The sequence below is a fragment of the Paroedura picta genome, chromosome 11 (assembly GCF_049243985.1).
Source record: "Paroedura picta isolate Pp20150507F chromosome 11, Ppicta_v3.0, whole genome shotgun sequence".
Taxonomy (NCBI): domain Eukaryota; kingdom Metazoa; phylum Chordata; class Lepidosauria; order Squamata; family Gekkonidae; genus Paroedura; species Paroedura picta.
This window is the reverse complement of record NC_135379.1, coordinates 48,111,224-48,136,894: the sequence shown is the minus strand read 5'-3', so window position 1 is coordinate 48,136,894 and position 25,671 is coordinate 48,111,224. Positions and strand designations below refer to the sequence as shown.

Below are 25,671 nucleotides of genomic sequence, written 5' to 3'. Positions count from 1 at the left end.
TACCAAGCTAGTCAGAGGATTTGGATGACATACTCCTAGAACAAATTACACAATTCTCAAAGAGGGGGGAAACAGTGATCATGGGTGACTTACCCAGATATCTGTTGGAAGACCAATTCTGCTAAAAATATAAACTCCATTAATTTCTTAACTTGTAATTTCCCAGAAAGTAGAGAGGGGAACCAGGGGGTCTGCTATGTTAGACTTGATTCTTATCAATTGGTGGATGAAGTGAAGTAGTGGGCACATTTGGTAGTAGCGACCATGTGATTTTGGAATTTTCAATTGTGGGAAAGAGAAAACCTTTACGTAGTCGAACGTATAGACTGGACTTCAGGAAAGCAGATTTTAACAGAGTTAAAGGAATGTTGGGTAGAGTCCCATGATCAGAAAGACTTAAAGAGATGGGAGTCCAAGAGGGCTGAGAGTGACTTAAAAGAAATATTGAAGGCTCAATCACAAACAATTCCCTTGAGTAGAAAAGATGGAAGGAACCTAAGGAAGCCAAGGTGGCTCCATAAGCAGTTGTCAAATGATTTGAGGAATAAAAAAAGAGTCATTTAGGAAATGGAAGGAAGGCCTTATTACCAAGGATGAGTATAAACAAATAACCAATAATTGTAGGGAGAGTATTAGAAAAGCTAAAGCTCAATATGAGTTTAGGCTAGCAAGAAGTGCTAAACATAGCAAAAAAAAAGGTTCTTTAGTTATATTTCAAATAAGAAAAAGAGTAGGGACTCCGTAGGACCACTGTGAGACCAAGAAAGTTAAATTAAACAGATGATGAAGGAAGCGCTGAACTACTTAAATCCTATTTCTCCTCAGTCTTCTCTTGTGAGGGAAATAGTGCTCAATGTAGCAAAAATGTAACACAACACGGGGGATGGGAATGATGGCCTAGGATCACTGTGGGAGCAGTCCATAAACACCTAGTTTCTTCAAATGAAACAAAGTCTTCTGGCCGAGATGAATTGCATCCAAGGGTATTAAAAGAACTTACAGATGTCATCTCTGAACCTCTGTCCATTATTTTTGAAACTTCTTGGGGAAAAAAATGTAAAGTTCTGCATTTAGGTGGGAAACACCAGCTACACCAATATAGGATGGGGGAGACTTGTCTCGGCAGTAGTGTGTGTGAAAAGGGTCTAGGAGTCTTAGTAGACCATACATTGAACATGAGTCAGCAGTGTAACTCAGTGGCTAAAAAGGCAAATGGGATTTTGGGCTGTATCAAATCGAGTATCATGTCCAGATCACGGGAGGTGATGTTACCGCTTTACTCTGGTTCAGCCTCACTTGGTGTACTGTGTTTTGGGCACCACAGTCGAAGAGGGATGTAGAGAAACTGGAGCATGTCCAGAGGAGGGTGATGAAGATGGTGAGGGGTTTGGAGACCAAGTTGTATGAGGAAAGGTTGGGGAAGCTTGGTCTGTTTAGCCTGGAGAGGAGATGACTGAGAGGGGATCTGATGGCCATCTTCAAGTACTTAAAAAGGGCTGCTCTAGAGGGAGTCAATGTTGTATAACCATGAGTGTTTCCTCAGGACTATGGTAGAGGCCATAGATCTGGCTGATACATTCGCAGAATGCCTGCCCACATCAATCTCTTCTCTTGATAGTTACATTTTCTTAATCTCAATAGGTTTAGTCAAGGACTTGGAATCATCAGGGAATTTGTCCCTGATGATTTAGAAAGACTCTCCCTGAGGAAAAGTTGGTAACGTCCCATAATCATTTGATAATTTGCTACTCAAAAACTGAGAAGTGTAAAACTTTCTTCCCAAAGCATTCAGATGGCAGCTTTCCCTGTTGGCTGTATATGACTGCTGGCTAGGCCATTGGCATGCCTGCATGTCTTTCGTGACCAATTATGATGTCGGTGGTTGAGTGGAGAGAAGCTCACAGGAATTTTGCTTTACTCTATAATATTTTGATTTTATGAAGTGTGGCTTGGATGGAAGTTGGTTTCTGATAGATAGGAACAGTAAGATCTGACAGACCCTCCAGATTTGGTAATACAACTATTCCTGGAGTGTCAGAACAGAGATTACTCAAAATTCTGTCCTTTGGATGGCTGTCTGAAGTGGAAATATTAATGGCTTTCACTATTTTTAGCATTTGTTCTTCATAGTCATGGAGATATTGGGGCCAGATGGCCCAAAGCCTGGTGACAGATATTGTGACAGGTCTCAGGCACTCTCAAAACTCTAATGCAGCAGTTCTCAACCATGCCTGTTCCGCGACCCCAACTTTGGGGCGGCAGCAGCATGCGTGAGTGGTGTGTGTGCGCGGGTGGATAGCACGTGCGTGTAGGCGCACAACAATCAAGGCAGTGTGGAGGCGGCCATTGCCATACTGAGGGGTGTTTACCAATTGCTAAGATAAAGGTGGTCCCAATTACAAAGTTATCAGTTGTACTGCAAGGATGCTAGGTTGGCCATTATCTGCATCCAAAAAAGAACCGCTAAACAAGGCTAGATGTGGCAAGGGGTGCATGGGGAAATCTAGGATGACATCCTGATCAGTCTCCAGACCCCCAGACTACCTGCCACATCCCAACTTGGACACAGACTCTATCTTCTTCTTATGCTGCAAATTCTTATGCTTTATCTCAAGGGATTCTGAATACAACCAGAACTTGGGTAACAGTCTTGGAGAAGGCAAATGCTAATGTCTAGATTCTCGCATCAGGGTGACTGTATTCTTTTTGGGAGGAGGTGCCGCTGTTCTCATAGTTGAACCCACAGGACCAATAGACCCATAATGGGGTTCTATACTTGGAGACAAGGAAAGTGGGCCTGAGACAGCAGAGCATGAACTCAGAACCACCTTAGAAGGAAGCGAGGAAGACAAATCTTTCTCCCACAGTGCAGCTTTCAGTCTAGAGGCCCTATGACTGAGCCTTTGGAGTTCCAATATAGTGAGTCTCTCTTAAGCACAGAAGGCCAAGTTCATACTCATCACTGTCATCATTTTTGTTGTGCATTTTGAACATTTTAAAACCGTACCTTGCAGCAGCATGAGGAGGAAACACAAGCATAACAAACACAGAAAGCCCGGTTTATGAAGGGCCTTGCCCCCCGTGAAATAAACTTGTGGAGGAATGCAAATTAGTCTTCAGTGAACTAAAAGAAGCCTTCTTTATCCAGGATAATGAAAACAAAAATCAACTGAATGTGCTAGAAAGCTTCTTAACATTGTGGTGAAAAAGGAACTGAAGGAAGGGGGTGCCTGCCTTTAGAGCACATGAAGTGTTGAATGAGAATCCCATGTATGCATTGGCTCCAAAAGGGATAGGTTGCCTTTATTTATGTATTTATTTATTTATTTATTTATTACATTTATATCCCGCCACTCCCACAAGGGCTCGTGGCGGCTAACAAGATAAAACCCCAATACATAAAAACCCTAATAAAATGAATAACAATGTCAATCAAACTTCTCTGGAGCTTTAAAGTTAGAAAGAAAATGTCCTGTGGCTGGCCTGCACAAGCACAGTCCCAGCGTGGGGCTTCATGAGAAGATGGCAGATGATTCCCCATTATGAAAAGGAAACTGATTCCTGCTCCTTTTGGTTAAAACACATACAAGAAATAGTTTGCTATTTCTGTTGGAACTGAACTGAACTCAGAAGTCATATTTTCATTTTTGTCTCCTTTCTTGCTATTTTCCCCTTCAAATATTTTTCCCTCCTAGAAATGCAAGGTTGGCAAGACACCTTGAGCTTCCTAGAAAATCTGAAACGCCTGGAGAAGGAATAACAACCAAAAGCAGTAGCTGACTTCATATCCTTTGATCTTGCCCTTCCACACTGAAACAATGGTTCTTTCCATTAAAAAGTGCTGATCTTCAATGTGCTAAAAGCTTGGGCTTTTAGCAAAAATGTGGTGGGACATGCAGGAGGAGATGATATGGAAGTAAGGCTGGTGAAAGATATTCTAGAAAAATGTTAAGATATAATGATAGCATCAGAGCTGTTAGATCATTTAAAGATATTGTTGACCTTGACCTATCACACCGTTTCAAATGTAACTCATTTAGCAACACTCCTTTCATTCCTGATCATGCCCTTTTAAAAATTATTGTTAACAATCAATAGGGCGGAGCTCAAAGTCTGCACTGCCCAGCTACTTTGTCCCTTGCACTGCCCTTTTTGTGGCAGGAACTGTATTTGCTGCACTTGAACATTACTTTCCATCCTGTTTTTAATCAAAAGATGCCAGTGCAAGGGCAAAAAGCACTGACATTTCTCTAGTTTGCCCTTCATGATAACTCTTTCAAGCCAATGAGATCTGGCTAAAGGAGAACACCTGAAATCAAAACTTCCTGTCCTCAGTTTAGAACACTGTTTTAAAGATGCATGAGGGGGTGGGCATGATAGCAGTGGGAAGTACAATTGCCTTTACTAGTTTTCAAACCCCTAAAAGATAGTAAAGTGGTAAACATTATTAATATGAGCAATTAATTAACTTTCTAATCCCCGCTCAGCCATGACCTCATTGGATAACCCTGGGCACACAGTCTGTCAACATAGTTTGCCTCACAGAATTATTGTAAGGATACAAGGAAGGAGTGGAAAACCACATATGCTACTTTAAGCCCCATAGGCGAAATAGTATGTTTAAAAACATAATATATAAAGAAGGAACTTACAGTGGAATAATTAGAATTAGGTTCACTAAGTGTCAATACTCCTGTTTTCATGTTCAGTCGGGCCATATGTAATAGGTACATCCTTTGACAATGTACTTCTTTAGTACGTTTATTTTCTTTTGTGCCTCTTTGGTGTTTAACATATTAGAAGTAAAATGTGACAGATAAAAATAAGCACTGGAACTGGTTGTACTTTTGATAGAAAGGCACAAGATAAAATTAAATATAATTAAAAACTATGCAAAACAAATATGGACCAGAGGGCCTTTGATTTATTAGCATTTGTAAAGCATCCCATGGAAGTGCTTTTAACATGGATCACCTTTGCCTTGACAATTGAGAGATCCTGAGCAGTCGTTCTTGCTTTGTAAACTTAAACACACTGGTGGACAAAAGGATACTAGTTAAGAGAAAATAAACAGGCCACATGTCTGAAGTCCATCCATCCCAGTCTTAGAAGGATAGAGAGGCTGGCTGACTATGCCCTTAGAAAACGTTCCTAGTATTTATTACACATTTATTATACACCTACTATACGCTATGAAATTATCTGCAGCTCTACCAAAGCTTCTAATGTTCCCCTTCACTCTCCCCTTTTCCCTGCCCCCAAGGTTGGGGAAGGGGTGAAATACAAGGTGTCTTTGTTTATAGAATCTGAATTATAGACCTATTGCAAGGGGATGCAAACAAGCCTTTTTTTTAGTGCCTGGCAGTTATTACAGTCTGGTCGCTGCAGGGAGCTTTTTTATTTTATTTATACAGGGTGTTTTCACCCAATTAAATGAAATGTCATAACACAGAGAGCTACCTGAAAGAAGTTTGGGGATAATTTGTCTAGAAAACTGTAATAAAAAGGCATATGCACCAGTTTGCGTGTGGTATAGGAAACACTGGCTGCTGTGTTGCGGTTCTGCCAATGGAGAGGCAATGTGGTGTACTGATAAGTGTCTTATGCAAGGGTCAGTTGCTCTGTGTGACAGACCACAGCTCCATATAATTCAAAGCAATGCAATGCCAAATGTAAAAAGTCACACTTTGATAATGGAAGACTGACTATCCCTAAGAAAAGAACGTTAAGGCTGTCTGCAAGGCCGCCCACAAATCTAGACATATTTGAAATAAAAAATTTAAAAACATATAAGCTTTTTTGGAGGGGGAAATTCCCCCCCCCCCAGTACTGCCAAGCCAGATACAATTATTGGTGAAGCCAACAACTTGACATTCATTAATTTGAGCATGCAAAAAGTCATTATGTGTACCTTAATAAAAGATTGAAAATTACAAACTGGAAAATTGGATTCAAGTGGATAGCCATGTTGGTCTGAAGTAGCACAACAACATTTGAGTCCAATGGCACCTTCAAGAACAACAAAGATTTATTTAAGGCGTGAGCTTTCATATGCAGGCACGCATCTTCAGAAAATGGAACAGGGATTTGCTGCTAATTTGCTTTGTCCTTATATTGGTACTCTTATGCTGTAAGTTCCATACTAGGAGTTTTCACCAATTTTTAAACAATTTTCAAACATAATATACCCCCAATTTGTATTGGCAACATGGTACATGGAGAGGAGGTTTAAGCCTTCCCATTGCATATTTTCCTGAGTTAAAGTGGCCCTGGGGAACTGCATGTTGCTTCACTGAGATAGGCCTACCTATAACCTTAAACAGTGGCTCTCCCAAGATAATTTTAGATTAAGAAAACAATGTCTGTGAGGCTTAAAATTGCTACTCTCTTACCAAAAATTACCCTTCTATTTTGACAAAGTTAATGGTCATCCCCCCCATTCTTGGCAAAAGACCCACTCCACTTCTTTTATACGCGGATGACACAGTTACCTTATCTAGAACTCGAGTAGTGACAATCAACTAAAAATAAACTTTGAAAAAATGAAGTTCATGGTATTCGCAGACCCAATATAAGTTTCTCTAGATAATAAATGGTAAACATATAGAACAGGTCAATCACTACAGGAATTTAGGCATAAACTTTACTTATAATAACAGTTGGGCCAACCATAGAGAAAAAGCAATCAAAATGGCAAAAGGACAGTTGTCCCTTTTAGCCAAGTTTTATCATCAAAAAGGCAACAAAAACCTTCAAGCAGCCATTCAAATCTACAATGCCAAAATAATTCCTCAGATTCTTTATGGAATCCCAATATGGATGGATGCATTTAATAATAAATTAGAGAACATCCAATCTTTCTTTTTCAGAAATCCACTAGGAGTCCCAAATTGTGTGGCAAATCAAACACTTGTCGCAGAACTTGGCCAACAGAGTCTAGAAGCCCAGGCTTGGTTTCAGTCCTTTAAATACTGGTTAAAAATTCATTTCCATGCTCAGATGGGTAGTTTGTTAATTAACCTTTTGAGTGACCCTTATTCTTTTAAAAGGCTAAGCAAAATGTCAAAGAAACTTCAAATTATGGACTAAGTAAGCAACCCAAGCTACCCGAATGATTACAACGTGAGAAGCTAAAGGTAAAAATGTTACTGTAACTTCAGCTCAGTTCAAAAATAATGCAAAACCATACTGTTGCTTTAAATCTCAAATTAGTGAAATCTATATCTGACTTACAGACAATGGCGGAAAACCTGTTTTTCCTTGACAAATACTGGTTTCACTGTCTTTGCTCTTCCCTTTGTCTTTCTCACCAAGACCCTACTGGTCTACACTGCTGCAAAGGTGGCACTGAGAAAAAAAGCAAGGTTTAAACCAGGGTATTAGCATTTGTGCATCACGTAAATCCATAATTAAGATTAACTTTGGGTAATAAAACAATTTAATGCAGTCTGAAGAGAAGCCAATGTAACACAATGTTTTCAAATCCTGGTTTGACATAGTGGAGTGACAGCAATGGTAGTAGCTTAACTAAACCTACAGCCTCAGTATCTGTGATGGCAGAGAAGATGTTTGAGGAGAAATTACTAGTCCTGCAAGTCAGTAAACAGAGACAAGCTGCATGGCACAAGAGTTCATGCAAAAGTCACTTAGAATTACTGATTTTTTTAAAAAGACTAGTGCTCATAATAACCAAGAAAGAGAATTTACTGCAGACTTCAAATACATATATTATCTTAGAATTCTAAATAAAACTAAAATTATGCAGCTAGGTTTTTTGCCAAGAAGTATTTAAGCAAAGCCTGTTCAGCTGAACAACTGATTCATTGCCAGCTTTTATGGCAAAACTCTAAGTGCCGTAAGCTTCGTGTTGTCCCAGTCCTTCCTGTTTATGCTGTACAGAGCTCTAGAGGGCAGGATTAACTGTGCAGATGAGAGGTAAAATAGAGGCTATACAATGTACTAACAGGAAAACCTAAATATTAGCTTTGAACTATGTGATTCATTTTTATCTTTCTTTTTTTTAAATATTTTTTATTTTTATTATATATAAGCATTTACAGAAAGATAAAAGGAAAAGAGAAACAACCAGCTGGCAGAATAATCATTGACCCATGTAAAAATACAATCCATTCTTATCTTAAAAAGTACGTACTCAATTCATACATTTTTATCTTTCAATCTATCTTTTACCTTTCAATCTATATTGTCAAAAGTTTGGACTATGCTTACTGTGAATCAGTAATGCAACATAATAATTGAACTGTCTCCTCAATGGCTTCTGTCTCTCCTTGAGTTTCAGAAATTGGCCATCAAGAAGAGAGCAGGGATTACTTAAAAAGAATGGGCCGTTTAGATTCAGGAAGAGAGACACTGAGAAACAGAGCCGTTAATTTGCAGAAGCACCTTGTGAGTGCAGGATTTTTCTCTATGAAGATCTGATGTGGTGTAACATCTGTATATTCACCTATGCACTACTTGTATATTTGTAAATAGAGCAAATACTATAAAAAAAAACATCTCCAGGGCTCTCTCATTCCAAGGAAACCAGTCCATCTGAGCACTGTTTGAGGAAAAGGGATATGCATCACAAGTGGATAAGACAAACAAGGGAGGTGCACAGTGTAAATAAGTCAGACACAAAAGTAAAATCACTGTTAGACAAAATCTAAACTCATTTCATTATTATGAGCTATAATATGAATGTCTACCACACAATTAGATATTATACAGGAGATTCATCAATTTATATAGAAGATAAGGATAATTCATATTATGTAGTTCAAGGCTTGAATCTCACCAAATTCATAAAAATGCTAGAAATACTTCATTTGAAAAATAAAATTGGCAAACTGATGACGATTATTGAAACAGACATTTTATGGAGGTCAGTCTTTGATGTCCTATATCTTGGATGCCATTATTTATCAGCAGTTTCAACACCCAAGTATTACGTAACAGAAACACTGATATTATTCTCCATTTGAAATCAGGCTATGTTTGGGGAATGTTTTAACATCGCTATCGCTACTAAATATATAATTGTGTGGTAGTCATATTCATGTTATATGCCAAAGAAGGAGTCCACCAATCTATATTATTATGCAGCTGTTCCATATAACAGGATATGAGAGAAGCATGCTATGTGAATGGTAACCATGGACAATTCAAAAACAATCAATTTATCCTGGGAGATGGTATGCTAAATTCTGTAGACAAATATTTTTTCTGACCGAAGATTTACTTGTTTTGATGTCTTTATATTGTGGCTCTGACCTGTGGCCTTTTTATGGGTGGTGGTGGTTTTAATAAGTGATCTTATTATGTATGTTTTAATTTGTTAGCCACCTTGTGGCCTTTGGAAGGGCAGAAAGTTGGGATAGGGTAAATAAAATAAATAAAAACAGACAAGCATCACATGGTCTGAACAATAAGATGCAATTCCACTCTGGAAAAATCTTCAGCTATATTATGCACAATTCTGAATTTTGGAAACTTTAATAAGTAAGCAAGTATTTTTAAGGACAAATTTGCGGTGAGTTAAAACTAAACCACTGACGTTTGAAAAACTTTAATTTTATATGAAAATTCCCTAGCATCCATGTTATTCACAACAATCTGATGCCAACATAATTATAACTTCGTCTAGGAATTAATCTACAAGCTAGTGAGAGGATGTCAGCAGAAAAGAATTCAGGACTAATTTTATCTGATTGGCAAAAAAGTTACAAGAATTAAGATACTAAATAAATATTTGACAGGAACATTCTCTGGCATAATTTATTTTACATATGCAGTGTAGTAAAAATAATTCTTTTGTAAAATTGAACCATCTGCAGACAAAACATTCACTAGAATGAAGGGCGAAGAACTGTCAGTTCAAAGGCTATAGGATTACTAAAATAATAATTACAATTACAGAAAACAAAACAAAAAGAAGTTAATGTTTTGACACAGTAGCATTTATTATAGAAACATACACACTGAAGGATAAGGAAAAATAATCTTGGCATATCCTTTAGTCAAAGGGTCAACAGTCAAATAGATTCAGATTTAGTTTATTAGTCGGCCATTGGCCATTTCCAGCAAATTGACTGTACAGTAGAAAAGTCAGTTAAAATTAAGACATCACACCGATAAAATCACAGGGAGTAATAAAAGTAATAAAAAGTTACACAGATAAAAGGAGCCATAATGATTAGGGTTTTAATCCTAATTGCACAATTTGGACAGTCAAACTGAAGGCCCACGTAAGTTCTTCAGGGTTCCATAACTGAAAAGAAATAAATGAATTCCTTATCATGTAAAATTGACAGTGAGAAAGTGAATTGAGAGGGACAAAAAAAAAGAACTTGTATCAAAGGAATAAGTTAGTTGTCACTGAGAACGAAAGAATTAAGTCAAAGGCCTTACAGATAAGGTGGCTGTTAAGGAGCAATTGAAGAAAGAAATGTGATAATACATACATGCTCATGGTGTTAGTTCCAGGCAAGGGTGGCAGAATTCTGAGATACTTTTAGGTGGCTGCAGCAGGTAGAGCAGTACCAAAATTCATAGACAAACACAAACATCCTGGCGCAAAAGGAAAGACTATAAGTTAGCCTTATGAAATTTAAAGCATTCTTAATTTTTCTAGCACTCTTAGAAAGACTAATATATTTTATTTAACATTCAGACACTCAAAGGCTTTACCATTATAGTGCTACCAATATTTTATTAGCATCCTAGAATTAAATTGCTCCTATACTTTCAATGATTGCCATGCATTCCAGAACTGAAATTAATCTTTTGTTTGTTTATTTATTTAATTATTTAAATTTTAATTAAATTTTACTTACTTACTTATTTATACATACATACATACCACCCTTCCATATGGCTCTGGGAGGTTTACATAAAACATTGTAGACCATTTACATAGAACATCTTTAAACGTCCCCGTGGGCGCCACGGACTAAATAAAATAGTAAGGCCTTGTGGGGAGGAGTTAGGGCGGGACCCGTCCGGGATAAAAACTCGGAGAGGGCCAATCAGGAGCTGCGAAGCTCTGTCTGTCAGTGAGTGAGCAGACGAACCCTCGACAATCTCAGAGGGAGATGGCATCAGAGACTCATCAATATCATACTCAGAGTAAATTGCATATGTCCCGTCGATGATGTTGAGACTGGGTGTCGTCAGAGCTGCTAAACCTCAACGTCAAAGGAGCCCTCGGCACTGATGACCTTCGACGTCGATGACTACTGGCCTCAAAGTCCGGATGAGAACCCAATGACGTGGACGGTTCCAGTCCATAACGGCGCCACGATACCAGGCACCAACATTGGGACCCACAAGTCAGTTAATGACGCTGATGAGGAAAGCTGTAAACAACGTTGGGGTCTCGCCGGAATGTCGTCGTTGTCTGAGGTCGATGGCAAGTGATGCATACTCAGCATCGGCAGTGATTGTCAATATTGCTGTGTTGAAGTTTCCCACCGGTCAACTCTCGTCAGCGGTAGCTTTGGCGCCGTAGCTGACGAAGCAACTGCAATCAACATCGATGGCTCAACGTCATGCAGGATCTCAACTGGCATTGAAGAATGTTAGGCTGATGGCACATCTGCCATCAACACAGGTGTCAGCTCTCGACCATGAGAATGCTCTTGACCCTGAACGTGGCCGCATTGGTGAAGGGGAGACATGCCTCTTGGCCCCTTTTTTTTTTTTTTTTTTTTTTAATAATGATTTTTTTTTATTTTCATAAAGATAGAAATATAATCATCATTTGAGAATATACGACCCCACATTGACTCCACAGTGATATAAACGTTTGCCCAAAACTCTAAGAGCCATGAGTCTAAGAGCCATCCACATTTCCACTACATTAAAAAAAAAGGCCTGTTTAGATATACAAAAGAAAAGTTATTATTAATCAACTTACTTGAGAGATCGTAGACCTCACATTAACTGCTTGATACAATCTAAGAGCTATCCTAGCAGATATTTCTAGGTTTGAGTTAGATGCTTAACATTAAACATTTCTTATAGCACAGTATGAGTTTTGGCCCTGTATCAATACCCTGATGAAGGGAGAGGAAAGTAGGGCTTTGCCTTAAAGATGTACAAAGAAAAAAAATTACAAAAGGATTTCATAATTTCTCCTTATCCTTAATACAGATACATCTACAAACCATTTATACTTGACCCATTCTAAGAGCCATCCTGACATGTATAAGTTGAGAGCTTTGCATTTTCTACAGATCAATATGAGCTTTGGCCCTATAACAATACACCAATAAAAAAAATAATAATAAGGGGGGAAAGCCCCATTTTATATTTCCAACGCTAACGATTATATTACCTATATGCCTACTAAGAAAAAGAAACAAGAGAGAAAAAAGGCACTGCTTCCCCTTTTTCATAAAAATAGCAATGTAGGATACAGTATATGTTGTTAATACAGAGAATAATAAGATTTCCAGGTTTAGATTAAATGCTTAACATTAAACATAGAACAATATAAGCTTTCAGTCTTCTATAGCTTCTCCTTATCCTTGGTTCTGATACATCTACAAAACAATTTATGCTTGACCCATTCTAAGAACCATCCTGACAGATATATTTTCAGATTTAAGTTGAAAGCTTAACATTAAACATTTTCTACAAGTCAGTGTAGGCTTTAGTCCTAGGACAATACCCTAATAGAAGAAAGAAAAAATAAGGGGGGGGGAACCCCATTTTACATTTTCAGCACTAATGATTATATTACCTATATGCCTACAAAAGAAAAGAGACAAAAAAAAAAAAACAAGAGAGAGAGAGACACTGCTTCCCCTTTTTCATAAAAATGGAAATATAGAATACAGTATAACATTAAACATAAAACAATATGAGCTTTCGGTCTTCTTAAGGGGGTCTCATCTCGAGGCTTGCTACATCTTGTCGTTCCCGTAAAATTATATTCTGTCCCATTGGCCTTTGGCGTAGAAAGTGCAGTTGTACTCTTTCCCGCAGAATATGCATCGATAAATCTTGAGGCCGTTGCACCTCCTGGACTCCAGTATCAATACAATTTTTTCCCCAGAGAGATCCTTTAAATCGGTTACTTTCACTGAAGATCCATATTTCTTTTGATTGATTTTTGTACACTGTTGCTTTGAGATGGCTGTATGTCTTTTTAAAAAGGGTGTCCTTATCTGGGCTGCAGAACTCCGGCATCCCATTTTCCGTCTCCAGAATTTCAGATTTCTCTTCTACTGTTGGTTTTCCACCTTGTTTAGAGCTGTCATCAGCCACTGTTATTGATCCATTATTCCTGTTAAAGACGTCTTCCTTGGCATCTTGGATCTCCTTGAAGATATGAATTTCAGATTTCTCTTCTGCTGTTGGTTTTCCACCTTGTTTAAAGCTGTCATCAGTCACTGTTATTGATCCATCATTCCTATTGAAGACTTCTTCCTTGCCATCTTGGATCTCCTTGGAGATATTTTTGATCAATCCATCTAAAAATACTTTGTAATCTTGGGTTTGTATCTCTATTAGATGAGCCAATCTTTTTAACATAGACATGATTTTGACTTTAAAAAAACCGGCCCCAAACAATTTTACAAGTGGCCAGTAGAGGTCCTCTGTTTTATCCTCTAATGTTCCGGCACAGGCATGTGACGTATTGAAGGCAGAGATACTCGTGCTGGCACAGAGTTCTCGTGAGATTTTCCCATTCACAGCTTATCTTATCTTCGAAAACCAAAACAATTACAATAAGAGCTTTTGCCAATTAATTCGAGTTGATTTGAGTCCTTCTTCTGCTTAGTTAGGAGAATTAGCCTGCCTCTTAACGAGGTGGCTTCAGGCAGAGCAGAGTAAGAGGAGGGGGGAAACAAAGGGCTTTGATGCAGGAAGAGAGACGGAGAAAAAAAAAAGCGAGAGATACTTGCAGTAAATGATGTTTTGGAACTCAGCCGATGTCCTCCCCTCAGTTCAAAGCGTTCATTTGTGGTAAATCATCATGTAGGGTTGAAGCAGATACTTTAAGATTAAAGAAAGAAAAGAAAGTCCGAGGTAGAAAATGGCAGTCGTCCTCTGGACCTGGAACGCTGACAGCCTATAATCCAGGGAGATATACTCCCTAAAGGATTGGAGACGGCCCCAAGAACTTCCTGGGTAGAAAGGTGAGGTGGGGTTTGCGTACCCCTCCTCTTTTCTGCCAATTGCTTGCACAATTGACCCCTGTCAGGCTTCAGAGGTAGCAGAGCAGATGCCCTGCCACCCTCTCAGGACGACATCTTTTGGATCAGTTTGCCTCTTGGCCCCTTTTGATGTGGAAACCAAGGAAGATGTAGCTCTGGAAGGAGTTGCATTGACAAGACTCACCTGATACCAACTTGAACCTTAGTTTATAGGGACTCAACTGCACTGGAGCAACAAGGACTGCCTATAAATACTCTCCCAAACCTCCAAGAAAAGAGAATGATGTCTCCCTCAAAGGCCCATGGCCATAGACTCTCCCTCTTACACAACACTTTTTCACTCAGTTCATAGGTGCCATGTCCCCAAAGGCTAGTAGCAGTATCTATTATGCAGAAACAGAACTATTGTGGGCAGTTACCTTAACCCATACCATGTGCTAGTGAAGCTGTTGGGAACACAGCCAACTTTATAGGTGAACACTAGACACTTTGATCTCTGTATTGTCGCTGTTTGCCAAACTACTAATTTTTTGGAAGATCAGAGCTAAGCCATATGGAGTAGAACCAGCATAAACTGCAGTGTTTCAAAGCAACTCCCTACAGTGGAATCTGTATAAATATTGCAGAAGTACTGTGGATACTTTGCTGTGGAATTTGGCTGCATGTATATATTTTTTCCACAGTTGTGTATGGAGTATGTAGGTCAGAAGATGTAATGTGCTCTTTCAGCACTGTTATATGTTGACTGGTGCCTTCAACATATAGGTAATGTAAGAGTGTCACTGTGCAGTGTCATGACTGACGGGTGGTGACAGAGTTGCCAGTGATACTGTGGGATAGTTGCCATTGCTACATTAACTCTGGCTTATGCTGCTGACTAGGCCCCTGGCTGAACACAAAATTGTAACCATGTTTATCCGTGTTAGTACTATTACAGTGGCTGCCCAATGTACTGAGACCCTGAGGGAAAACAGTTTTTACATACCATACATATAAAAGCCAGAAATATTTTCTACCCACAAAAACACTGAATATAGACTTTAAAAATACATCATTTTGGCTTTTATATCATCTTCTTCGATGTTGTTGTAAGCCTTTCCAGTCACCCTTGGTAATAGGGTATTTCAGTCTGCTTTTACTCATGTCACAGCATGTTTCTCCCTGCAGCTGACAGAAAGGTAAGAATAAAACAGGAAAACAGTCTCTTTCTTACTTTCCTTCTTTCCTTCCTTCCTTCTTTCCTTCTTTACTTCCTTCTTGCTTTCCTTCCTTCCTTCTTTCTTGTTCCCGATTGGGCTCACAGTGGTTTACAAACAATCTTTAAACAGCCCCAATAAAGCAGTAAGGGCACTGTGGGAGGAGTTAGGGCGGGCCCTGTCTGGGATAAAAACTCGGAGGGGCCAATCAGGAGCCGCGAAGAGGCTCCTGATTGGCCCCTCCGAGTGTCCATCCCGCCCCTAGCATTGTCTGCTTCACCCGAACAGACAGCCACAGGTGAGCGGTGGGCTACGCCACCTTCTCCCAGCTGGAGTGTCCATCCCGCCCCAAGCATTGCCTGCTTTACCCGCACAGACAGCCACGGGTGAGCGGTGGGCTGCGCCGCCTTCTCCCGGCCGGCGGAGCGGCCTCGCTGTGTCTATGACGCGGCAAGGCCGCTCCGCCGGCCAGGAGAAGGCTCGAGAGAGCCTCGGGGGGGGGGGGCGGGGGGGCCTTGGCCGCCTTCTCCCGGCCGGCGGAGCAGCCTCGCCGTGTCTACGACGTGACGAGGCCACTCCGGCGGCCGGGAGAAGGCTCGAGAGATCCTCAGGTGGGGGGTGGCCCCGCTCCCACACAATCTAGCGCCCATTTCATTCCTGAGTGAAATGGGCTTTAGATCTAGTAAAAGAATAAAAACACAAGAAAAACCCATAGTTTCCCCTTAATAATATTACAACTACTACTATGGTGGCAGGCAAAAAGCCACTAGCTATCTATCTCCTTCCCTAGTCCAGCCAGAGGCCAATCTTCCTACTATTCTGCTGGTGGGAGTGAGGTATCAGATCAGTCAGATGGACATGGAGGGATCCTAGATCGAATATCAGGGACCCTGCCCTGGCCTCAACCATATGCCTGGCAGAAGAGCTGTCTTGTAGGCCCTATAGAAAGCCCAAGGGACTCGCAAGAGTCTTCTCCAGCACCAGAGTTCAAAAGCCTCAATTTTTTGACGCTCGGCCTTCCTTATGGTCCAACTTTCACAGCCATACATTGCAACTGGGAATACCATAGCCTTGACTAAACGCACTTTTGTTGGCAGGGTGATGTCTCTGCTTTTTAGGATGCTGTCTAGATTTGCCATAGCTTTCCTCCCCAGGAGCAAGCATCTTTTAATGTCTTTGCTGCAGTCCCCATCTGCAGTGATCTTGGAGCCCAGGAAAATAAAATCTGTCACTATCTCCATTTCTTCCCCATCTATTTGCCAGGAATTTAGAAGGCCGGATGCCACGATCTTTGTTTTCTTGATGCTGAGTTTCAAGCCAACTTTTGCACTCTCCTCCTTCACCCGCATCATACTACCTGTAATTCACCGGAGATGGTTGATAGTTGAAAAAGTAAGCTGAATCTGGACAATGCGGAAACATACTTTATTATCATTTAGTACGGTAACTTGTTTGCTACCCTCCCCCCATGATCCCCCAAAGGTTTATACCTAGTTATACATCCCATCAGCATCAAGCCATATAAAACAAACAGACAATATTAAACAAAAAGGCTTGGCAAATTCATCACAAAAATAGCAATCACCTAATACTGATTTAACCCCCATGAAGTCCCACTGAAGAGTCCTGCTGCTTCAGGAAACCTGGCCGCCTGGAAGTTACCATGGCGGATAAAGCTGTTCCTGGGGTGAATCAGAATACCTTTATTGGTATATATAAGGCAACATATTAAAAAGTAGACATTTAGGGTTACTGAATTCATGACATCGTGAGTATGATTTAGAACAGCCAGCAGTATCTTGGCTACCATCACAACAAACGCAGTCTTTATCACTTAATAGTACGTCATTCTTCTCATCCACACAGAAACCTTGATTTCCTTCAAGAAACTCGCTAAGGGAGGCCGCACAACCCGCCCCGAGCTTGACCAACGGCTTCAATTGCCCGCGATCAACCGCAAGCCCTGGAAGGCTCCAGCGTCCGCTCCAGTCACGCGCCCTCGCCCCAGCCGTCGCATTTCTAAACCGCAGGGCCCCCGTCTCCTGTCACGTGTCCGGCATGTCACCGTTCTCTTCCCCCCCCCCCCCCCGTTCCTTCTCCCCAGTGTCCTGTGGGCGGCGCGCGCGCTCCCCTCGCACCTGGCTGGCTGGCCGGCCGGCCTGTTGGTTGCTGGGCCGCTCTAGCGGCTGTTTCGTCACCGCGACACCCGGCGGGCTCGCGCGGCCGCTGTTCTCCCTTGACGATGGTGAGTCCGCTCTAACGGCCGCGCTCGAGCCGTTGAACCGTCCTTCGGCGTTCGCTTTCGCCTAGCGGGAGGCGGCGCGCCCGAGAGCCGCTCCGAGGAGGACGCCTTCCCGCCGTCGTTGAAAATAACCAAAAAACCCTAGCCAACAAACAAAAAAAGCGGGCAGGGCAGGTCATAGATGCGGGCGGGGGGCGGGGTAGATTGGGCATCTCTTCAGGGGTGAATGAGGAGGAGGTCTCGGGAGAATTTGGGAGCGGCGGCGTGGGGGGGGGGCGTTTCCCTCGGGGAGGCTGCGGGAGGAGGGGGCGCGTGTGGCTGGAGAGGTTCATGGGAGGCATGTGAAGATGGAGGGCGTGGGTGGGACCTGGGGAGGAAATCGTGAAGGAATTGAGGGAGGGGGTAAAACGGGGACAGAAGGGCGGCGAAGGGTTGACGCCCCGCTGGTCGGCTTGCTTCGGTAGGAGGGAAGCGAAATGACAAGGTGGGTCTCATCAAACGTCGATACTAAGCTTAGTGTGGTTTGCATTCGAGGTAGTAGGAATAGCAGCATAGGCAGGGATGTGATGATAAAACACATTTTTTGTTTGTTTGCGGGAACATGCGCGAATGTTGTTAATTGCTGGATAGAAGGAAATCAAATGACATGAGCTGTAGCCGATACAGGCCTTACGGTACAGCTACCTGCAGGAAACTAGTTTTGAAAAAGAACTACAGTTACATTCCTTGAAGTCTCATTTTGGTAACCTTGACCTTTTGAAAGGACAAGTCAGGATCCACAAGAGAGTGTATATGAGAATGGGAAGAGAGCCTTCGGGGAGGGCGGTATATAAATCTAAATAAATAAATAAATAAATAAATAAATAAAAGACCAACAGGAATGCAGTTAGCTTGTGAATAGTTAAACTGCCTAGTGTATTTTCTCAGCTTTTAAACAATTTATATCTACCAATTATTTTGTTTATGGTATCACCTATAAGATTTTGATTGATTGGACCTTGCAGAATTTTTCGACTGGTGCTGCTTTCCTCTGACACAAGGAGCTGTGTGGCTCTGGTGCCAGAGGAAAATGACGCCAACAATGGAAAACTTCACTAGGTTCAAACCTAATGATGTAACACTGTTCTGATTATGATTTCATTGTGTGATGCCCTACAAGCCAAACTAGATGTGAGGGAGGCATGTGGCTGTTCATATGTCTGCCTAGTTCACATCAAAGCCATGTTTTCTTTTTCTGGCAAAATCAGTACTTTATTGAAGAGTAGTGTTTCCTATTCCTTTGACTCAACTTCTTCTACACCTTCAAGGTCTTTTCTCCCAAGCCTGGTTTGAAACTGGAAGCAGACTAGGAAGGAGACAAAAGTGACCGAAGAGGCAGTACAAGAAGGTGTGAAGGGAGACCATCTCTTTCCCTCACATATTTCTTTTGATAGAAGTATACACTTCTGTGAGTAAGACAGACATGTGAAGAGTAAAAGTAAGTGCCCGACTTTTCTAGTTTGCCTCCGAGTTGATAGAAGCTAAGGCCAGGTCTATGAATCCTATAAAATAAGTTGATAGGTGGCAGAATTTATTTATTTAGATGTTTATACCGCCCTTCCCTACGGTTCTGAGCGGTTTACATTAAACATTTTGGAACATTTACATAGAACACTATCAAAATCAATATAATAGTATAACAATAACAACAACACACCGACTGGAACAGTTAGAACAGCATTTCAACAATAACTGACACTCCTTCAGCAGGTTCGATCTCTCAGTCAGGGGGGGGACCTGTAGATGTTATGGGTCAGTCGGCCCCACCAAATGCCTAGTGGAAGAATAGGCTACACCGCTTCAAACTTGGGAGGGGGGGGGTCAGATGCATAATGCTTTCAAATGTAAAACTTTCTTCAAATAAAAAACAGCACATTAGGAAAAAAATTGGTAGCCCAGCTCTTTGTGTACTGCTTTAGACTTCCCCATCCCCAATTACCTGTAAGTGGCTGGAAGCTTCTGACAGCTTGCAAAGGATTACAATTCTTGAAACAATACAATCAATTCTACCTCAATACTCTGTTCTCTCTGTCTACTGACCAGGCCAAAATGACTAAAACTTTATTAATAAAGATTATTTTGGTTACATTTTATAGTATTTTCAATTTATTGTGATCTGTTAGTTTTTAAAAAACAACACACTAGTAGACAAGTCCAAGAGCGCTTAAACTTGCTGATTTCAGTAGCCCAGGTTAGCCAAATCTCATCAAATCTCAGGAACTAAGCAAGGTTGGCCCTGGTTAGTATTTGGATGGAAGACCACCAAGGAACTCCAGGTTCATGATGAAGTGGCAAAGCACCTCTTAATATCCCTTGCTTTGAGAACATCACAGGGTCTCTACACCAGCTGTTATTTAATGGGGCGGGGAAGCATATCTAATTGTGAGCCTATATGTTTTGTTGACTGTAATGATAAATATCCAGTATTTATGCTTGCTTAGGACATATGCGATTTTTTCAAAATGGGAAAGTTGATTGTAACACCATTTTTGATAAATCTTTTAGATTTCCTTGTAGACAAACGTGAAGATTATGTAAAGGAATTGTTTACCAAAATTGTGTTGTTATTTTTAGGCTGTATCAGATGATGAAGCACTTATTAACAAAAAGCTACCCAAAGAACTTCTTCTAAGGTAATTTTAGATAATTATAATTACCCTCTTTCAATAGAAAAAACCTCTCATCTTAATCGCCTTGTTTAGAATAGTTAATATATGCTAAAGTCTGATTTAATTTGGCACACCGTGTACAAATATTTGCTTAGGAGATCATTTTAAAGTGCATTATGCAGCAAAAAAATTAATTTGGCATTCTAATTTTTCTTAACAATTATTTGTAAAAATAAACCCAAGCTTTGTTAGCTGTAGAATATTTTGTGTACCCTGAGAAGTGTGAATGGGGAGGGGGGATTCTTCCTGAGCAATTATATGAACTGCTAGTCCTTTTTACTCAGTCCATAATTTCCTAATCTCCATTCAGCATTCTGAATTGCATGAGAGAAAGTACAGATACAGCCTGAGATTCTGTTGAATGTAGTATAACTTGCTTCCTTTTCCTCTGATCCTCTTCAGAGCTAATTGCCACCACATGCCATAACATTATTCAAGGTTTCCAGCAGCAAAACCCACTTGAAGAGGGATGAAAGGGAACATAGGACCCCATAGTACAGAGGATATTTGCACGAACACATGTTAGGGCCCTTTGAAGAAAAAGGTCAACTCCCTCATAACTCATTGGGTAAAGGCATCCCTATGGCAAATAGGTGCCATGGGTTTGTATCCCTTCAAGTGGGATGCTGGAAGGAAGGCAATACTCATACTTCGGCTGGCAACTTTACTGAACAGTGGCAAGACAGAAGATTGCCTGGGAGCAGTCCTTTAACCTCATGTCCAAACAGGCACACAGCCCAAACAGCATGGGGCATTAGAAGTCCCTATACAGCCCTTGTACATCAACTACATAGACCATAGCAGGAAGGATTGCAGATAAAAGCATAGCACAATGGAAGCACAATAATAGTATATCCTAGTTCAGTGATCCCCATCATAGCATCAACTGACAACAGTGCCTAGTGAATCATGTCTCCGGCGTCTTTCCAGTAACACCTCTTCTACAAAGCAGACGCCATTTTCTGTGTGCTTCACTTCATTATTTATTTTTATTTATAAACTGCCCTCTCCACTTAAGCGGACTCATTGGAGCAGGTGTCTCAAGACATTTGGTAATAACTACCCCTTATCATAGGAGGCTGTTTGGTTTGAAGCCCCCCCAAGTTTTTTTTGTTGATTCATTATTTTAACATTTGTCATGTGGCCTGCAGTCTGGCCCTGTTAAGTTTTCTCAGAAGTAGTCCATTACTGTTATGTCTGGGGCTGGTCAGGCTTGGAGTTAGAACATGGAGCTTGCACCTTGTAGAACAAATGGAAACTCCTACTGTAAGGAGTCTGAGTAGTGTTAACCATAGGCTAAAATGCTACTTGTTCTCTCCCTTGGCTATGTATGCACAGCGCTGTTTTGTTGTGCAGTCTCTTTATTGAGGGTTCTTATCAACCAAGTATCTCCATGTATGTTCTCCTTGTGCATGACATGAGGCCAGAGAGATGTAATCTCATTCTACATGCTGCATCATGTGAGATATAGCCGTCCTGGATTAAATGTATATAGAGAGACCAGCAGTTATCTGCAGCCTTAGCTCCAGAGATGAAGAAAAGAGATGGAACTTGAATTTTCAGTAGGAGCATTGTTGGTATGATTAAGCAATACAAAATGGTCTTGCTTTCAACAAAAAGGTCCAGTAGACCTTCCAAGTATGTAACTCTTAAATGTGTGCAAAAGTCCCAAGCTGTGACTAATGGGAATGGGAAGGTCTGAAATCTAGAAGCTGTACTTGTACACAGGTTTTGCAGAATAAATCTAGATCTTTTATTTTGTAATATGTTCTGTATTTATGCAAAATTCACTTCATTTGTTGTGTTTTATGAAACTGAAGATTGAGACATGATCTGATCCAACATGAAACAATCTTGAATTGACAAATATACAGAAGTATGTTAGGCTGGATTATTGGTAAATATGATTTAACCCTTTTCTTCCTCTCTCATAGAATATTTTCCTTCTTGGACATAATTACTTTGTGTAGATGCGCACAAGTTTCTAAGGTACAGCTCAGTGTTTACTTAATAATGTTTCTTGTAATTCTATGAATACAAAAAAAGCCACATTAAGTGCTTCCTCACGTTCAATAATTTGACTTTTAACTGTATTTTCCTACGTAAAGTGCAGTGTACTTTTAGGATTTTGTGGGAGCTGAGGAAAGAAATCATAACTATTAAAAGACTGCCTTTCTAATATAGGACATTTACTCCTTAAACAATTTAGTTGTATACATACTTACAAGTATTTTGTGATTAATTTTTCATGCATTTAGTGGCTAATTTATAGTCAATATTACTGAGTTTATTTTTCCTATTACTACGTTAAATAAAAGTGATAGAATAATGATAAAAATACATGAAGTTTACCAATATTCTCTCAGTTTTTTCGTATGACATTTCTATTGACTTGAACCAAAGAGAATAATAACTTACCTATGGATTCCTGATGAGTTGATGACCAAAGTGAGATTTGATTGCAAATAGGGAAAAAAACTGTGGGTCAATAAATCTTATAGTTAATAGAAGAAATCCTGTGTTCCTACTAAAGGTTAACATTAAGTATGAAGAATTCTTGTCTTCATAGTCTTTAATATCATCAGACTAGATTCCCATGTAATGTCTAGTTTTGTTGTGAAATTTCAGGTTTGTAATAATTGCATATGACCAAAAATTCAAACACAAATTCTCTTGGAAACAGACTAGAGGTCATCTTTTCTGTTTCCAAGAGACTTTTTTGGTCAGTATTTGCTAAAAAGTTTAGATTTCAAAGTATTAAAACATAAGCAGTCAGAAGTCTTTAATGATTTTCAGCATGAAAACCTAGTTTTTATGCTCTTTGAGAAGTCATCAAATATTTTGGTAATTTTATTAAGGTATACTGTGTGTAATTAATAAGCTTGTGTATCTTATATATTTTAGTCCTGGAATATTTTGGCCTTGGATGGAAGTAACTGGCAAAGAATCGACCTTTTTAATTTTCAAACAGATGTAGAGGTAAGTAATGCTGTAATTCTCCACTATTGTTAAAATAATGTGTATATATAATGTGAAAGATGGATATTATATACTTTTAACTCCATATCTTGTGGTTTTCATTGAATCTGTTTCTGAAACTAGTTGATATTTTTAAAGAGTAGCAGAAAATTACTATTTGAAACTGGATTTGACCTTCTGCCCAGTATATTATAGAACCAAAGGACTGGTTACATTTTCTGAGTCTGTATAAAGTATAGTGCTGATATGAAGAATATTTTTTCTGTGTGCAGAATATCCACAGTGAATAGGCAGCATACACAAAAGGTTGACTATAGAGAATTAATATACATACATTTTTACTGTTGCTGCTGTACTTCCATTGTTTGTCAAAGTGATAGGGCTAAGAAAAAAGTCAGGAAGCCTCACTGGAGCTGCCTAGGTACATATGATTCTTTCCCCTTATAAGTAATTCCCCCCACATTGTTGTATATATTCTGTTCAGACCATCTAACTAGGGCAATAGCCATAATTTTAAAGTTAACAAACCCATTAATTATCCAAAACATCCAAATGATTGTAACAATAAACATTCTTTATTATTACTATATTTGCACTGTTTCTATGAGGTGTCATTCTTCCTCATCTACCCATGTAAGGCTCAAAAGATCACTGTTTCTCTTTGTCTTCCATAGATTTCATTATCATTCCATTCATTTATTTATGGTCATTGACCAACAATAAATTCTCTTCCATGGATTTATATGAGCAGACAATACAATAGATAACCTAAAGGAGCTTTGTGTGCATCTCCAAAAATCCTTGTGCAATTGTTTGCTTCTACCTGATCAAGTTATACAGACACTGGAGCACATGCAGCACCAAGCAGAGGAGAAAGGCTGAACAGCATTAGGGGACAGACACACTGACCTCCAATTCCCTTAGATTCTCCAGCATACTGCCTATGCACATACATGGGGAGAAGAGAAACTGGGATGTATATCACCATATCCTTCCTCACTTTCCTGTGTGCGGAAGGCAATATGCTAATATGCCATTGAACACCAAACCTTAACCCTTTAGAGGGAAGAAATCCACAACACTCCTGCAATACCCCAAAATCATCTGTCTGGATTATTTTTAAAGGTACACAAAGTGCATATTCCCTGTATCCACTATCTTTTGCTCAATGTGACTTCCAAGCATGCCTTTTGGTGACATCTCATGCACAGTGCTAAGACTTCAACTTGCTGGTAAGGGTAAGATTTCTCATTATGTGACATTTTAATGTTTAACATTTTAATGATGGAGGGGACCATTAACACATTAACATATGCCCAACAACATAATAGTATGTTGATTGCACTGAAAGAAAACGGTAATCCAGCACTGGCTTGCTTCTACATTGGGCAAGAATTCTCTGTTGCTTTTATCACTGATGTGAATACAGAGGCATGCCCATTGGGAGTGGAGTTTTCTATGCAATTTCTCTGGTCCATCAGTGCAAATTGCTATAGTTTTAAAAAAGTGGCACAGCAGGGAAAATGGTACCAATATGGGTGGGATTTTTTCAAGTGCAAGAAAATGAATATATTCTGCAGCCAAATACTTTGGTAACTCACTTAGACTGCACTCTTTCCAAAATGGTTACAATAAAGTTATTTTAGAAAGAGCATACTGAGGAAGGGGAAGGGAGGATGAAAGGATGATTAAAGCATGACATCATGCACCTGTTTCCGCCACCACCACACACACACAAGATTTGGAAGCCAAATCAGAGGAAAACCTTTGTAAGGAAGCAGCCATAGTGTTAATATATACTGAAACATGAGAGAAATAAGGATAGTGCCAGTATATTGGTATATATATTTACTGATATAAAATATCATGGTTTTCTATTAGAGTAATCAAATAGTGACTTAAGACTCTGTTTCCAGTTTCTGGAGCGGGAAGGGAAAATGATAGCAAATATGAACATTAGAACAAAACAAAACAATCCATTCTTTATAGTTAAAAAGTCCCTTAATAACCATAATCCAGAACAGCTTTTCATACTTCCAGAGAATATTATGCATAGAGTGTATTTTAGTGAGTCTAATAAAGCACTGGCATATGACAAAGAATGAAACAAACCAAATTATACAAGATGCTGGCAGACCAATAGTCAGATCTTCCTTTAAAAAAAAAAAAGGCACAAAGCAGTTGCGCCAGGCGCGTGGGTGAATTGGATCAGGGAACTGGGAGATGGTGTGTGTTAATTCCTTTGGCTTCCAATGCTGTTTATCGCATTTGCTATCCTGAGGAAAGGATAAATGTATATCCTTCCATGTCTTATAAGAGCATATGTGCCTTACAAACGCATACAAGTTCTACTTTTTAATGAAAAATGTGTTAAAGTGGCT

The 25,671-nt window shown here is 39.9% G+C and overlaps 1 protein-coding gene and 1 long non-coding RNA gene across 9 annotated transcripts in view; one reads left to right on the top strand and one right to left on the bottom strand.

The window, feature by feature from the left end:
- Positions 1–4,715: 4,715 nt before the first annotated feature.
- On the bottom strand, positions 4,716–15,531 carry LOC143820135 (uncharacterized). The gene is made up of 5 exons (XR_013225252.1): positions 14,279–15,531; positions 10,464–11,680; positions 7,234–7,347; positions 5,912–6,009; positions 4,716–4,779 (listed from the first exon to the last, which is right to left on the bottom strand). It is a non-coding gene; the product is annotated as an uncharacterized LOC143820135 (long non-coding RNA).
- A 1,929-nt stretch (positions 15,532–17,460) lies between these two features.
- FBXL2 (F-box and leucine rich repeat protein 2) overlaps positions 17,461–25,671 on the top strand; it is a 68,656-nt gene continuing 60,445 nt past the window's right edge. For all 8 annotated transcript variants that reach the window (XR_013225250.1, XR_013225248.1, XR_013225249.1 and 5 more), the window contains exons 1-4: positions 17,461–17,606; positions 20,217–20,275; positions 22,246–22,300; positions 23,216–23,290. Coding sequence is in view for 3 of the 8 variants with exons in the window: in XM_077302557.1 (XP_077158672.1) it covers positions 17,604–17,606; positions 20,217–20,275; positions 22,246–22,300; positions 23,216–23,290 (192 nt within the window). In the remaining 5 variants the exon portion in view is untranslated. The remainder of the gene's footprint in view (positions 17,607–20,216; positions 20,276–22,245; positions 22,301–23,215; positions 23,291–25,671) is intronic.